The sequence below is a fragment of the Tenrec ecaudatus genome, chromosome X, assembly GCF_050624435.1.
Source record: "Tenrec ecaudatus isolate mTenEca1 chromosome X, mTenEca1.hap1, whole genome shotgun sequence".
Lineage (NCBI taxonomy): Eukaryota > Metazoa > Chordata > Mammalia > Afrosoricida > Tenrecidae > Tenrec > Tenrec ecaudatus.
In genome coordinates, this window is record NC_134548.1 from 168,404,592 (window position 1) to 168,419,995 (window position 15,404).

At 41.0% G+C, this 15,404-nt stretch overlaps 1 protein-coding gene across 1 annotated transcript in view; it reads right to left on the bottom strand.

The window, feature by feature from the left end:
• Nucleotides 1-15,122, bottom strand: part of CLIC2 (chloride intracellular channel 2) — a 44,899-nt gene extending 29,777 nt beyond the window's left edge. The window contains exon 1 of the mRNA XM_075538719.1: nt 14,849-15,122. Within this exon, the coding sequence (XP_075394834.1) occupies nt 14,849-14,932 (84 nt within the window). The 5' untranslated portion in view covers nt 14,933-15,122. The remainder of the gene's footprint in view (nt 1-14,848) is intronic.
• Nucleotides 15,123-15,404: the final 282 nt, after the last annotated feature.

Below are 15,404 nucleotides of genomic sequence, written 5' to 3' on the forward strand. Positions count from 1 at the left end.
AGAATTTATAAAATCATTCCTCTATTGATGAAATTTTAGGATATTCAATTTTTTAGAAATCATAAATGCTATTGCAACAAATATTTCTGAATATATAATTTGTTCCATTTCTGAGATTATATATTTTTAAATTTATGAAATTAAAAATGAATTAGGTGGTGGCTTTACGTTCAACAGTTCATCAATCTCCATCCTCATATTCTCTGTCCTGATTTCTCCTCTCAATCATGCATGGGTCTCTATTGTCCTTTTTAGCTGAGTCAGTACTTGTCAACCTTCTCATCTGTTGCTTCATCTTCCCTTGTTTTGCTCTCCCTCCCCTGGGAATCTCCAAAGCCTGTTCCTTTTGGTATGCAAGTCTTTGTCTTGGTTTCTATCCTGATAGTTTGTGGTCTCATACAATATTTGTCCATTTGTAATTAACTACATTCACATGTTGTCAGGAGAGACCAGTCCCTGGAGAAGAGCATCATACTTGGTAAAGTAGAGGGGCAGCAAAAAAGAGGTAGACCCCTTGAGGAGATGGAAGGACACAGTGGCTGCAACACTGGGCTCAGGCATAGGAACAGTTGCGAGGACAGTGTTGGACCGGGCAGTGTTTTGTTCTGTTGTGCAGATGGTTGCTATGGGTCAGAACCAACTCCATGGCACCTAACAACAATGAATGCTCTCCAAGTTCATCCATGTTGTGAGGTACTTCGTGGTTACATCACCATGCTTTAGCAATGCATAGTACTCCGTCGAACATATGTGCCGACATTTCTTTATCCATTATTTTACTTGTGGGCATTTGTGCTGTTTTCAAGTTTTTGTTATTGTGGACAGTGCTGCGAAGACCATGGAAGTGCATATGTCTGTTTATGTTACGGCTCTTACTTCTTTAGGGTGTATGCCTAGCAGAGGTATTGCTGGATCATATAGACTATAGTTCCCAGTTGTTTGAGGTAACACCATATCACCATATCAAAGAGTAATTGTCTCATAAGAAAACATCCCAGCCAAGTCCAGATCAAGTCCGTAAGTCTGATATTAACCCATATCTCCAATACTATAAATTCCTTTTCAGACTCACACAGCACATGCAATGACGCCAAATGCAAGAAGATCACAGGCCAGTGGGTAAAAAAAGTCTTGTGGATCCAGTGGTAGTTGGAAGCATCCCGGCACGGGTGCAGGTCTTCACATGGCTCCTCAACAGGAAGGTGAAGCAAAGAGAGTGTGTCCTACCTTCAGGGAGGAATAGAGGAAGTTCCCAGAATCCTCATGAGAAGGCCACGCCCACAAGGAGGGATCATCAGGCTGTGACCTGATTGACTAGGCTAGACTCCACCCCTTTATTCTTTTATCAAGTTGACACGAAATTGCGTAACTACCACATAGTGTTTAATATATTCTGGGCACTTGTAGTAGTTAGATGATTTTATGTCTGCTTGAAGATGTATAAAAGTGTAGGAGTAGGATCCAACTTGTCAATCACATCACAGCCTGATGATGCCTCCTTGGGGTGTGGCTTTCTTATAGCCAAGAGGGAACTGGTAACCTTCCTCCCTCTCTTTCCTCTTTGGTATTCCTGCTTGCTGGGACTCTGACACTGACCCTGAAAGCTGCTGGTGTCCTACTATCTTTCCACCAACCTCGGATCCACACGACTCTGCACCCACCAGCCTACAATCTTCCTGCAGCATGTGGCTTTGTGAGTCTGTGGACTAGTATTGGACTTATGGGCTTGAGTTGGGTTGAGCTTGGCTGCCTTCTTGATATGTAAGTACTTCTTGATATAGAACTCTGTCTTATAAATAGATGAGTGTCACTGCTTTTGTTTCTCTAGACAACCCGGTCTAACACACCACTGAAAAGATAACAGTAAATAAAACTACATATTAAAATGAACAAATAGTCCCCCAAATTACATGTAAGTTATAAGTTGAGATAAATCCTTTGAAGGAAAGAAATATGTATCATGATAGTATGTAACAGAGGAACCTAATCTAGGTGGAGTTTGGCAGGCAAGGCCTGTCCTGAAGAAGTGGCTTTGAGTCAAATTTAAAGGACAAGTAAGAATTAATGAGGTGAATGGAAATGAAGAGGGCCAGGAGAGGAAATAGCAAGAGGCTTCTAATGAATGAACCTGGCATGTATCAGGAACTGGAAGAAGGCCAATTTGACTGGGAGTCAGGGAGTCAGGGAGAGAAAGGAAAATAATGGTGACATTAAAGTTAAAATCTGCTTTTCAAAAGAACTGTTGCATAAATGAAAAATTTGTATTATACAATTATAAAAAACATAAAAACATTTTTTCCTCTAAAACAGCTACATCTTAACAAGGAAAAAACCCAAACAATCCAATACAAAAATGGGCAAAAAACATGAATAGACAATTTACCAAGGACAAAATCCAGGCAGCTAACGACCATATAAAGAAATGTTCACAATCATTAGCAATAAGAGAAATGCAAATTTAAAATATGAGATATCATGCTTACACTTTGGACAAAATTCAATAAAACAGAAAATAACAAATGCTGGAGAGGATGCTGAGAGGGAGGAATGCTTTGACGTTGCTGGTGGGGCTATAGAACTGTACAACCACTGTGGCCTTTGATATGTGCTTTATGACCCAGCAGTGTCTCTACTGGGTACACATCCTTAAGAAATCATACAACACTAACAGACATATGCACGCCTATGTTCATTGCAGCAATGTGATCATGGCCAAAACATGGAAATAAACATAAAGAGGAATGGATAAACAAGCTCTGATACATTCATACTATGGAATATTATGCATCAAAAAGAACCCCCGACAACTTTCTTAAATGCCACCAGACAGGAATAAAACTATAAGAACACTATTATTGGCAAATTCAGTCAATATTACAAAGATATATATTTGGATAGTGTAAGATATGACAAAATAATAATAATTTGTAAATCATCAAGGGTTCATGAGGGAGGGGACAGTGGGGAGGGAGGGGAAAATGAGGAGCTGATACCAAGGGCTCAAGTGGAAAGTGAATGTTTTGAGAATGATAATGGCAACAAATGTCCAAAAGTGCTTGATACAATGGATGGATGTATGGATTGAGATAAGAGTTGTATGAGCCCCCAATAAAATTATGTTTAAAAAAGACAAAGAAAAAGAAACATGGATGATACACCAATGAATGGAAAAGATTTGGGTGACTATGAGGAGGCCAGGGATGTGGGCAGGAACAGGAAAGTGGAGGGAGGAGGGAGACAAAAATGGAGGCTTTAACACACAGACAGACACACGCATACAAATAAAAATTACATCAGCAAACCCCTCCCCTCCCTACAGAGTCCTTACCCCTTATATCTAAATATTGGTCTGAGGAGCTGAAAAAAGAGTAAAAGGAAAACTGAAGTAGACTTGGACTCAAGTTCATTTCCAACTTATAAAAAACTTGAGCAAAGCAAGATATATACATGTACATAACGGCATGAAAAGATGCTCAACAGTATTAGTTAGCAGGTAACTGCAAGTGAAAACCACAATGCAACCCCACTGCACAAATATTGGAGTGCCTGCAGTGAAAAGGAGCGACCGTATCAAGTGCTGGAAAAGATGCAAAGCAACTGGAACTTCCGCAACTGCTGATGAGAGTGTTAAATGGTACCACTGCTTTGGAAAAGTGTTTGGCAAAAGTCCAACCTGCACCCACTGTAGTTATTGTTGCCGTTGTTAGGAACTGTTGAGTCAGCTCTGACTTACAGAGAGTCTACTTACAACAAAACAAAACACTGCCCAGTCTTGTGCCAGCCTCACAATGATTGCTCTGTTTGAGCCATTGTTGCAACCACTGTGTCATGCCATGTCATTGAGTGTCTTCCGCTTTTATGCTGACCCTCTACTTTAGCAAACAGCATGTCCTTCTCCACAATCTCTGATGGCACCATGGTTACGTATCTCAGCATGGCCCATGGTTCAAACCCACGGGCTGCTCTGTGGGAAAAAGAGAAGACTTCTGTACAATGAGAGGTTTACAGCCTCTATACAAACTCTACCTATATTCATATGAGTTGGAATCGGCTCAGGGCAGTGAGTTGTCTGCTTTTTAGATGTTCTTCTCCACAGTCTGGTCCCTCCTGGTAACATGGTCAAAGTACCCGAGATAAATTCTGCTTACTGCAGCCTTTGGACTGTACTTCTTCCAAGACAGATGTGTTGGTTTTCTTTCTGGCACTCCATGGAAATTTCACTATGCTTTGTAAACACCATAACTCAAATGCATCAATTATTCTGTGTTCTTACTAATTCATTTTCCAGCATTCACATCATATGAGGTGATCGAAAATATCATTGTTTGGGTCAGGTGCACCCAAATAAAACAAAACAAAAAACACTGCCATCAAGTCGATGCTGACTCACACTATAGTGAAATAATATAACTCTGATGTGCATGTTTCCTGATTTTTAACCATTCAGAATCCACCTGTTTTGTTCTAATGACTGCTTCTGGGTCCATATATAGGTTCCACATGAGCATTCGTGTTCTGGAATTTCCATTCTTCTCAATATTATCCATAGTTTGTTATGACCCACATGTCCGAATACTTTTGCATAGTCAATCTAACACAGGCAACCATTTTTTCTGGGCTTCTCTGCTTGCAGCCAACAGCCACCTGGCTTCAGCAGTGATACTCTTCTTTCCGTGTCCTCTTCTGCATCTGATGTGAAGCTCTGGTTGTTCTTTATCAAAGTACTGCTACAACCACTTTAAAATTGTTTTCATCAACATTCTACCCTCACATGATATTGATTATGCTGTTTGATAATTTCTGCATTTGTTAAAGCACCTTTCTTTGAATGGCCACAGATGGGAATCTTAGAATCTGGTTGCCACGTAGCTGTCTTCCAAATTTCTTGGCATAGTGCTTCCGGTTTTGAAATATTTTAATTGGTGTTCCATCAATTCTTGGAATCTTATTTTCTGCCAGTGCCTTCAGTACATCTTGGATTTCTTACTTCAGTATCATTGGTTCTTGATCATATGCTACCTCTTGAAATGATTGAATGTTGATGAATTCTTTTTGGCATAGTGATTGTATATTCATTCCATCTTCTCTTGGAGCTTCTTGCACATAGAGTCCTTCAGTATTATAACATAAGGCTCTTAAAATTTTCTTGACTTTTTTTTCAGCTTGAGAAATGCTGAACACATTCTCCCTGCTTGGTTTTCTAAACTCTGGGTCATTGCACATTTCATGAGAGTAGTTTGTCTTCTCCAGCTGCTCTTCGGGGTTTTTCTGTCCAGCTCTTAATCCATCCTTTCTTCAGTTGGCTTTAGCTACTCTATGTTTAGATCAACTTTCTGAGTCTCTTCTGACTTCCACTTGGATCTTTTATTTCTTCTATCTTTCTAACGACCTTCTGCTTTCTTCAGGAACAATGGTCTTTCTGGTGTACGCAGGGTCATATTTTGATTCTCATGGATTTGTTTTAATTTACATATGCTTACATATGAGTAATTGATGGTCTTTTTCTCAGTCAGCCCCAGCCTTGTTTGGGACCATAATATTAAATTTTTCCATCGTCTTTTTCCCCAGATACAATCAGTTTCATTCTGGCGAAGGTCAGCTATTTAGTATTTATGTTGTTGACAAAAGGTATTTGCAATGAACACATTGTTGCCCTTGAAAATTCTCTCATAAGATCTCCAGCCCCATTCCTATCATCAGGGCCATATTTTTCCACTATGGACCTCTCCTTTTAATTTCTAATTTTCACATTCCAGTCATCAGTCCTTATCACTGTAGCTTGATTGCAGGTTTGATCATTTTAAGACTGAGGAAATTTGTAGAATTCGAATTTTCCTCATGGGCTCTGTTGTTTGGTATGTAAATTGGAATAGTAGTCATATTCCCTGGTTCTCCTTGCAAGTGCATGGACACTGTCCTATCCCAGACAACATTGTACTTCAAAGTAGGTCTAGAAATGTTCTTTTTAATGATGCCAGTCTACTTGCATTTGTGATTCTTGGCACCGTGAAGCATATGCTTGTCTGATTGGGTGCATCTTCGCTCACTAATGCCTGGGATACTCATTTGTATGCATTACATTTCATTTGTGACAACTTTCAATTTTCCTAGATTCAAACTCCATACATTCCATGCTTCAATGATCAATGGATGTGGGCAGCTCTTCTGATTAAAAAAATCATTTTATTAGGGGCTCATGACCCTCATGAAGGTCCCCGTCGTCACTGGGCCTTCTCCAGGTCACGAAGTGACAGGACTCCAGGAAGTTGGATTTGAGTGCCTTTCCACCTGAGGAGCTCATCTTACTGCATTATATCAAAAAATACTCTGAGGAGGTTGTCACTGGCCAATGGTTTTAGGAGATCATCTGGTCCTTGTCCCTAGTCACTCTTAGTCTGGATGGGCCATTGAAACCTGCCTGCCCCTCATGACCCTGCTGGTATTGACACTAATGATGGCATGGCTTCCAGCAACACCGCAACACGGAAATCACCACAACTAACCAATGAGTAGTGGACACCTATCATATGACACAGAAATTTCAATCCTATGTATTTACCCGAGAGAATGAAAACATATAGCTATACAAAGAATTGTATAGACATTGTCCAGCAATTTTATTCACAAGAGTGAAAAACTGGCAACAGCTCAAATATCCTTGAGTTGTTTCCCATTGTACACCCAGAAAATAGAAAGGAACACACTAGTGAGATACAAAACTGTATGGACGAATCTCTACATAGTTCGGCTGAGGGAAAGAAACCAGACAAATAAGGTACATGTTATGCTATTCCATTTATAGAAGATTCTCTAAAATGCAAACTTTCCTGACAGAAAGCAGTTCAGTGACTGTAGAGAAAGGCTGTCAAGAGACCAAAGTTTAGCTTCTGAGGTGAGAAAAATCTTTTGTGGCTTGATTGGGGTGGCGGTTGCATAGGTATACATATTTTGTCAGAAGTTCCTGAACTGTGCACTGAAAATGGGTACATTGTATTTTATGTAATTATATCCCAATGGAGTGGATTAAAATAGGAAAAGTGGACACGAAGAATAGAACAAAAGAAAATACATGGCATTAAGCAGAGGTTGCAGACATGGAACTGACAAAGTTAAGGGTGTGACAAGGTGAGGAAAGGGTTGAGAGAGAGCGGAATGTTTGCATGGATTTTGAAATCACACATACACAGAAAATGATTGCAGGAGTAGTATGGGGGAGAATGACAGTGATGCAAGTGCTAAAATTTGCAGGGAGTAAGGGGGCATGAACCTGTGTTTGGCAGAGAGTTTGGACAAGGACGACTAGTGGGTAGTATAGTCTGATGCTATGGGATCCACCACTGGTAGTCTACCGAATGGGGAAGGGAGATTGTCTGTCTATAGCAACGAGGAGCACGGACACCTACTCCATTTTTAGGCTCAGTAGTAAGAGGGATGAGGAAGAAAATGCAGCCATTTCTTGAAAAATGTTATGGCCACTACCATGTTCTCATGGAAGAGTCCCGTTTCACATCTCAAGCTCAACATCTCGCCCACTGAATGATTCAACATCTCTCCGCTGCTGGAGCCACTTTCCTTTCTTTATGCATTGCTTTCCCTCCAGTCTGGAGCCTATAGTACAGAAGGAAAGGGGGCTACTTCTCACACCTGTAGCAAGATGAAGGTCACAGAAACCCTGAGTACAATCACAATTTGGAGTAAACTTTCCATTCCCTTTCAGTGGGTGGTACTCATTCACTGCCAGCAAGTTGATTCTGACTCAGAATCTGTCCCTGTGAGTTTCCAAGACCAAATGTTTCATGGGAGTAGCAAACTTCATCTACATTGTCCTATAGCAGAGCAGCTAGTTTTCAAACTGCTGACCTTTGGGTTAGTAGCCCAACGCATAATTGACACCGCCACCAGGGCTCCTGGTTGAAGCAGGAAATAATCTCTTTCTGTCTCTCTGTCTGTCATTGTGTCAGGGAATGAAGAGGTATGGGAAGAGGCAACAGACCTTGGCAGCTGCATCTTTTAAAAATAAGTCGTGTACCGATGTCGTACTAAGTAACCAATCAGAACTGGAGCTAGTAGGTGGAAACATGATTTGGGTGGAGGCAGGAAAGAGAATGGAGTCTGATAATAGATTTAGCAGGAAGGGTGGAAGGCTTTGGGTAAAAAGAAAAGCAATAACAGGGTGAATCACCTTTGTCAAAAGGAAGTCACAGTGCAGTGTGGGGAAATACAGGAAAACTTTACAGGAACATTGAAGAGGTTTTTTTTGTTTTGTTTTTAACTGTTCATGTTATGCTTATTTTAAAGTGCCATCAGATAAAAATTTGGGATTTAGATCCCATAGGCTAATTGATGAATTATCTAGGTACTTTAAAAATATCTTTCCAGGCACCCTGGTGGCATAGTGGTTACTAACTGCAAGGTCAGCGGTTTGAAACCAGCTGCTTGGAGGGAGAGAGAGAATTTCTACTTCTGCAAAGAGTCAGGATCTTAGGGACCCACGGGGGCAGCTCTCTTCTGCCCTATCAGATTGTTATCAGTTGCAATCAACTTGATGGCCATGAGTTTGGTTTGCTGCTGCTGTTTTTTGTTTTCTGGTTAGTGTCTTACGGGAAGGTCAGATGAGGCTCCGGTACAGACTGACCGCCTCGGACGCCCGAGACAGGAGTTCTTATGAGCTGAAATCAAGTCGCTGGCAGTGAGTTTGGGGTGAATAGATTTGCCTGGTAACGACAGGTTGTGTCAGTGACCTAAATCCTCCTTTCTCCTTGTGTTTTCAAGTTTCCAAACTTAAAAAGACAACAGACATAACACCAGCTATCATTTATGGAGTGTTTATTATATTCCCAACTACTATACTTTCTACACATCCCTGGCCATATTGAAAACTCACAGGGACCCTCCGCTCACTAGGAAATCAACCCAGGCTGCTTGACTCGAGTCACCAGACCCCGAAACACTGCTTTCTCTCAGCGAATCACTTTGTTAGATTTATGACCATTTTTAAATAGTTTGAACATGGTCTGAACATTCATTTGTTTCATCTTTATCACGTAGACATTTTTGATAAAAATATTACATTAAAATGTTTTGCCCTCATGCAAAAAAGATATAAGTGTGTGTATGTATGTGTATATATGTGTTTATATGTATATGTATATATATACCATATTAAATGAAGGGGGAAGTGCAGAGTGGAGACCCAAGGCCCAAGTGTCGGCCAATGGAGATCCCCTCATAGAGGCGTTTAGGAGAGGAGATGGGTTAATTAGGGTGCGAGGTAGTACCGATGAAGAACACAGCTTTCCCCCAGATCCTGGATGCTTCCTCCCCCCAACTACCATGATCCGAATTCTGCCTTGCAGGGCTGGATAGGACAGAGGCTGTACACTGGTACATATAAGGGCTGGAGGTACAGGGAATCCAGGGTGGATGATACCTTCAGGACCAAGGGTGTGAGGGGCGATGCTGGGAGAGTGGAGGGTGAGTGGGTTGGAAAGGGGGAACTGATTACAAGGATCCACATGTGACCTCTTCCCTCGGAGAGGGACGGCAGAGAAGGGGGGAAGGGAGACTCTGGATAGGGCAAGATATGACAAAATAACGAGGTATAAATTACCAAGGGCACATGAGGGAGGGGGGAAAGGGGAGGGAGGGGAAAAAAAAAGAGGACCTGATGCAAGGGGCTTAAGTGGAGAGCAAATGCCTTGAGAATGATTGGGGCAGGGAATGTATGGATGTGCTTTATCCAATTGATGTATGTATATGTATGGATGGTGATAAGAGTTGTATGAGTCCCTAATAAAATGTAAAAAAAGAAAAGAGGAGAAAAAAATGATTAGGGCAAAGACTGTACAGATGTGCTTTATACAATTGATGTATGTATATGTATGAACTGTGATAAGAATTGTATGAGCCCCTAATAAATTGTTAAAATTAAAAAAAAATAAATAAATAAAATAAAATAAAATGTTTTGCCCACATGATTTGAGTGTTGATAGAGAACTTAAACATGCCATTTAATAATGAAAAACAGGTTAATATGATAAATTACACATCCAGAGAACAGGAAAAATGTTATAAAATCTATTGTTCTTCATTCTTGGAAATAAATCATGCTAAAATCGTTCAAGACTGGAAGGCAAGAATTTTCTGGGTTGTGGGGAACACATGATCGGTGGGGTATAGATACATAATTGTGATGGACAAGTACTTAATCTTTTGTATGGAACCCATCAGTGGTATGGATAAGAAACTGTGGAAAAATTTTTGAGACAGCCAAATAGCTGGAGGAAATCACAGACATGTATAATATTTGGAAAGATATCACTTTGGATAAAAACAAGCTATCATTGGCAACTAGCAGTGCTTTTGATGTTTACCCATTCACATGGTCACCCTTTGTAGTCCCTGTGCTCCTCCCAGTGTCGCCAAGTACCCTCCATGAAACCTGTACAGCAGCAGTTCTCAATCCGTGGGTCGCGACCACTTTGGGGGTTGAATGACCCTTTCACAGGGGTTGCCAGATTCATAACAGTGGCCACATGACAGTGATGAAGCAGCAATGAAAATAAAGTTATGGTTGGGGGAGGGGTGTCACCACAACATGAGTAAGGAACTGTATGAAAGGGTCATGGCATGAGGAAGGTTGAGAACCACTACTCTAGAGTTTTCTATAACATATCCTTAAGTGAAAGAAAACTAAAGCCTGGTTCATAAAATCCTCAAGATTTTCCAGAAAATATCTAATGTCTATCTGTCATTGTTGATCTTTTTAGGCGCCATCGAGTTAGTTCTGACTCACAACGACCCTGGGTATGACAGACGGAAACGTTGCCTGCGCCTGCACCATCCTCACAATTGTGGTCCTGTTTGAGTCCCTTGGTGCAGCCATGGTCTCCGTCCATCTCATCAAGGACCTTCCACTTTTTTGCTGCCCTTCTACTTTACCAAGCAGGATATCTTTCTCTAGGGATTGGTCTTTTCTGAGAACATATCCAAAGTACACGAGACAAACTCTCGCTGTCCTTGCCTCTAAGGAGCATTCTGACTGTACTTCTTCCAAGACAGGTCTGGTTGGTCTTTTGGTAGTCCGTGGGAATTTCAAAATTCTTCACCAACACCATAGCTCAAATACAGTGATTATTCTTCCATCTTCCTTAGTCAAGGGCTATCTTTCACATGCAAATGTGGTGATTGAAAATACCCTGGCTTGGGTCAGCTATACCTCAGTCCTCAAAGCAACAGGCTTGTTTTTCAACACTTTAAAGAGGTGTATGAATAGCCTTGATAAGAATGAACCTATCGAGCAGAAGGCAACTGTTTTGAGAATGATGAGGGCAACAAATGGACAAATGTGCTGGACGCGATGGATGGATGCATGGATTGTGATAAGAGTTGTACGAGGCCCCGATAAAATTATGTAAAAAAAATGAACCTCTAGGGACAACAAGCAGAATAACGGTTTGGGGAGCAGGGTACAGTGGTGGTGGGAGTGAGTAAAAGGGAGACGGTGTCAAGGAGTCCAGGAATAAAAAGAGTGTTTGGAAACGGATTGCGGTAGCAATTGTGCAATTCTGCTTGATGTGATTGAATTATGGGATGATATGATATATATATTAACTCCAAATTAATAATAAAATAAAAAATAGATAAAGTATTGGTTCCTAAAAAAAGAATGAAAATATCAGAAAACTGTCACGGGAGCCATCCCCTAACAAATCATCACAGGCCCGGCAGGTGCAATTGTACAGTGAAATATGTAAAGATTACAGTAAAGTCATAGAGATAGAAGAGAGAGTGAAATAAAGGAGTCGGACACATTTCATGGTAGCATGCTCACTTCAGCCCTGCTTGGTGGTCCACGTGAGGATGTGGAAGGTGGGAATTGCAGGAGCGAGCGAGAGCAGTTTATTGCTAACCAAGGCTTATATATCTTTTGGGGGTGTGCAAGTACCCTAATTGCAAGTAAGGGCATACGTCTCAGGAAGGGGTTGTACTTTAGATAATACAGTAATGAGAGGGGGATGATTTAGGAGTGTACACGCAATAGGAAGGGGAGGGATTAAAAGGATACATGTGACAAGCAGATCCTAGATTCATGATGGCGGCCTAACCTTGATTGCCATTAAGCTGGAGACTCTAAGCTTTCAGGGGAAGCAATCCACTGTCCGTTAACAGCAGGGAGTGAGCCCCACTTATGGTGGGATAAACAATAATGTCTGATTGCTCTGGATGGCTGAATGCCTACAGAGAGAATATCTGTAAGCATCTGACCTCCCATCTTATACTGACAAGCAGTCTCTAATGTTTGGCATATCTTTGGGGGAGACAAAGCTGGGGAAAAGTCTTTTTATATCCCACAGAAAACCACTCTGTGCTCATGTGGAACCTGTACATGGATAAAGAGCTTGTTGGACAAACTAAGCAAGGGAACACTGCATGGTTGAAGATCAAGAAAGGTGTACGTCAGGGTTGTATCCTCTCACCACACTGGTTCAATCTGTATGCTGAGCCAATTATCAGAGAAATTGGATTATATGAAGAAGAACGAACCATTAGAATTGGAGGGAGGCTTGTTAACAACTTGGGATATGCAGAGGACACAACTTTGCCTGCTGAACATGAAGAGGACTTGAAGCACTGGCTGATGAAGATCAAGGACAACAGCCTTGGGTATTATTTATGGATTATCTGTGCCTTTCGATAAGTTTTTTTTTCCTAAACGGTTCCTTCTCATGAAATTCTGGAAATTTTTTACTAAAAGAATCCATCCAATTGAAAACAATTTAATAAGATTAGACATAGGCACCTTAAGGGCTTTAAATCCCAATTTTGCCATCAACTGGTGGACATGATCATGGACAAGGTTACTTATTTGTTCTTTGCTTTAGTTTCTGTATCTGTAAAATGGGATTAATAAACTGTGTAGCACAGTGCCGACTGTATGATGAAATCAAAGAAGATCCAAACTCACTGCCAAGGGGTTGACAGTGACCCAACACATCAGGCTAGGACAGGGTCGAACTTCCCTGGTGGGTTTCTGAGGTGGTAACTCTTTACAGAAGTAGACAGCCTTGTCTTTTGCCCTTGGAGCAGCTAGTGGTTTGGAGCTGCTGACCTTGTGGTTAGCAGCGCACCCTGTAACCCACTACACCACCAGGGATACTGTACAGACTTACTAAATGAGTAGCAATTTCAACCAGAGTTAATTCAACAGATGTTCATTAAATGTAATTTGCTAACCTCTACTCTCCAAATTTCTTTCAGAAAATAAAAGGAGTCTGTGAAGATAAATTACTATCACCAAGTGGTCTGAAGAGTTTGACTGAACTGAATGAACAGTTTAGAACTAAAAAGGAGTACTTTAGTTACCCATGCAAGGATGTTATCTTTTGTTTGGAATTGGGATAAATAAAACTCCAGATAGGGAATTAAGGCTCATTTATATCCTAAGTGTCTGAGTAACCACATATTTTTTGCTGGAATTTAGAGATAAGAAAAGTATCTCTTATGACCCACAGTTCAGCAAACACTCATCTGGATTCCTTTGCAATATAGGAATGCAAATCCTTCTCTTATTATTTTGAAAAGGCAGAGTGATAATGTCTTTGTTGTATATATGTGACCAGTTGTGAAATAATGTGAAATGGCTGCAAAGATACCACTTTGGCTACTAGGTGTTTAACCTGATGCATGCTCACTATGGCTGTTTATGTCTTTGTAAGCCATCAAGAGGCATATAGTTTGAGAGGCAAGTTATTTAAGCTTTTACTGCCTTAGTATAACATATATACTTGAGTATAAGCCGACCTGAATATCAACCGAGGCACCTACTTTTACCACAAAAACTACATAAAAATGTGCTGAAAAACTCAGTTTATACATGAGTATATAGGTACTTACCCGGAAAATGATGGGGATAATAGTACCCTGATTACCTATGACTACTGCTACTACTACTAATACTGATGGTAATAATGATGATGTCCACGACGACAGCAATATGCCTCCTAAGTTGTTGTTAGGATTGAAGGAGGAAATAGATGTAAAATGGTAAAGTATTATATGACTGTTGTTTACTATTGTTATTATCCTGAACACTGTTAATGGTCAGTGAAAATATAGGGGAAAATAAACAATGATTTAGGAAACTATAGGATCCCTAGATAGAAGAAACCATACCCCCAATTTTTTTTTCTTGATGAACAAATTCAGAAACACATCTTTGTTTCTCCTGCTTTAGGGGCTTTCCAGGGTTTTTTTTTTTTTTTTGAAAAAGTTAAGCTAGGAGGGAAAAGTCCAAGGAAGATGAGAGAAGGTAGAACGGACCCTCAGAGCCTGTCCTTTGTCCCTCCTGCGCTGTTCATGAGACCTCACTGAGCTGTTTGTCCAGTGAAGGAGAATCATAGAAACTTTTCTTTCAACTATGTGTGGGAGAGAAGTTCTCAGGCTATTCTTGGTCTTTTAAAACCCTTCTCACACAACACAGGTGGCTATAAATGTAAAAGTCCTTAAGAATCATCTTGCCAGCCCTTCATTGTATAAATGGAGAAACAGATCGAGAAGGAGGAAGGGATGTGTTCAATGTGGCCTAGGAAACCACGGAGAGTATAACTTAGGTCCGCTGATGATCAACCAGTCTAGTGCTCTCTACCATGTCACCTTGCCTTCTCAGGAGAGCCATATTCCTGTTGTCACCCAAGAACAGCCAGTCAACTAGGCACCCTTTTAAGATTCAAAGTAGAGAAACAACTGCATTTTTTTCTGGTATCAAGCATTGACATTAAAAAATGACTAAGTCCCGGGTCAAGAAAGAATGCATTCTGAAAGCTGTCACTGTAGCTGGGAAACTTACCTTCACAAAAAGCTCAATGTCAGGATCTGCTTGCGTTCGGAGCTGCAGGCCTGCCATCCTCCTGTCTACAGGCCCTTGCCTCATGCACAATGCACAACACTCGCAGGTTCTTTCGGTTTTATCCAGAGGCTCAAGTGTTGGTAGTACTATAAAAGGAGAGTCCAGCTTATAGTTGACTGAGTCACAGCTGGGAATAGTCTCTTGTCTCAAAAAGGTGGAGTCCAGAAAGTTCTAGAGGCTTGCAAGCAGTTTTTGAATTCCTTTTCCTTTTTCCTCTTAACCTAGCATCTGAATCAAGGAGGAGTCAAAGGGGCGTGTGTAAATTGTCTGGGTAGAAGGGTGGGGGTGTTTCCAGAGATGCATCAATGCCTTGAGTCAGCACTGGAGAGAAACACACACACACACACACACACACACACACACACACACACACTGCTGGCTTCTATATATCAAGCATACCAGATGTTTTCTAGATCCTCCCTTTGAATGCTGGGCTCCATGCCCAGAAAAGGGCCTTTTTTTGCTGTTCCGGTAACCGGACAATAACAAAAACACG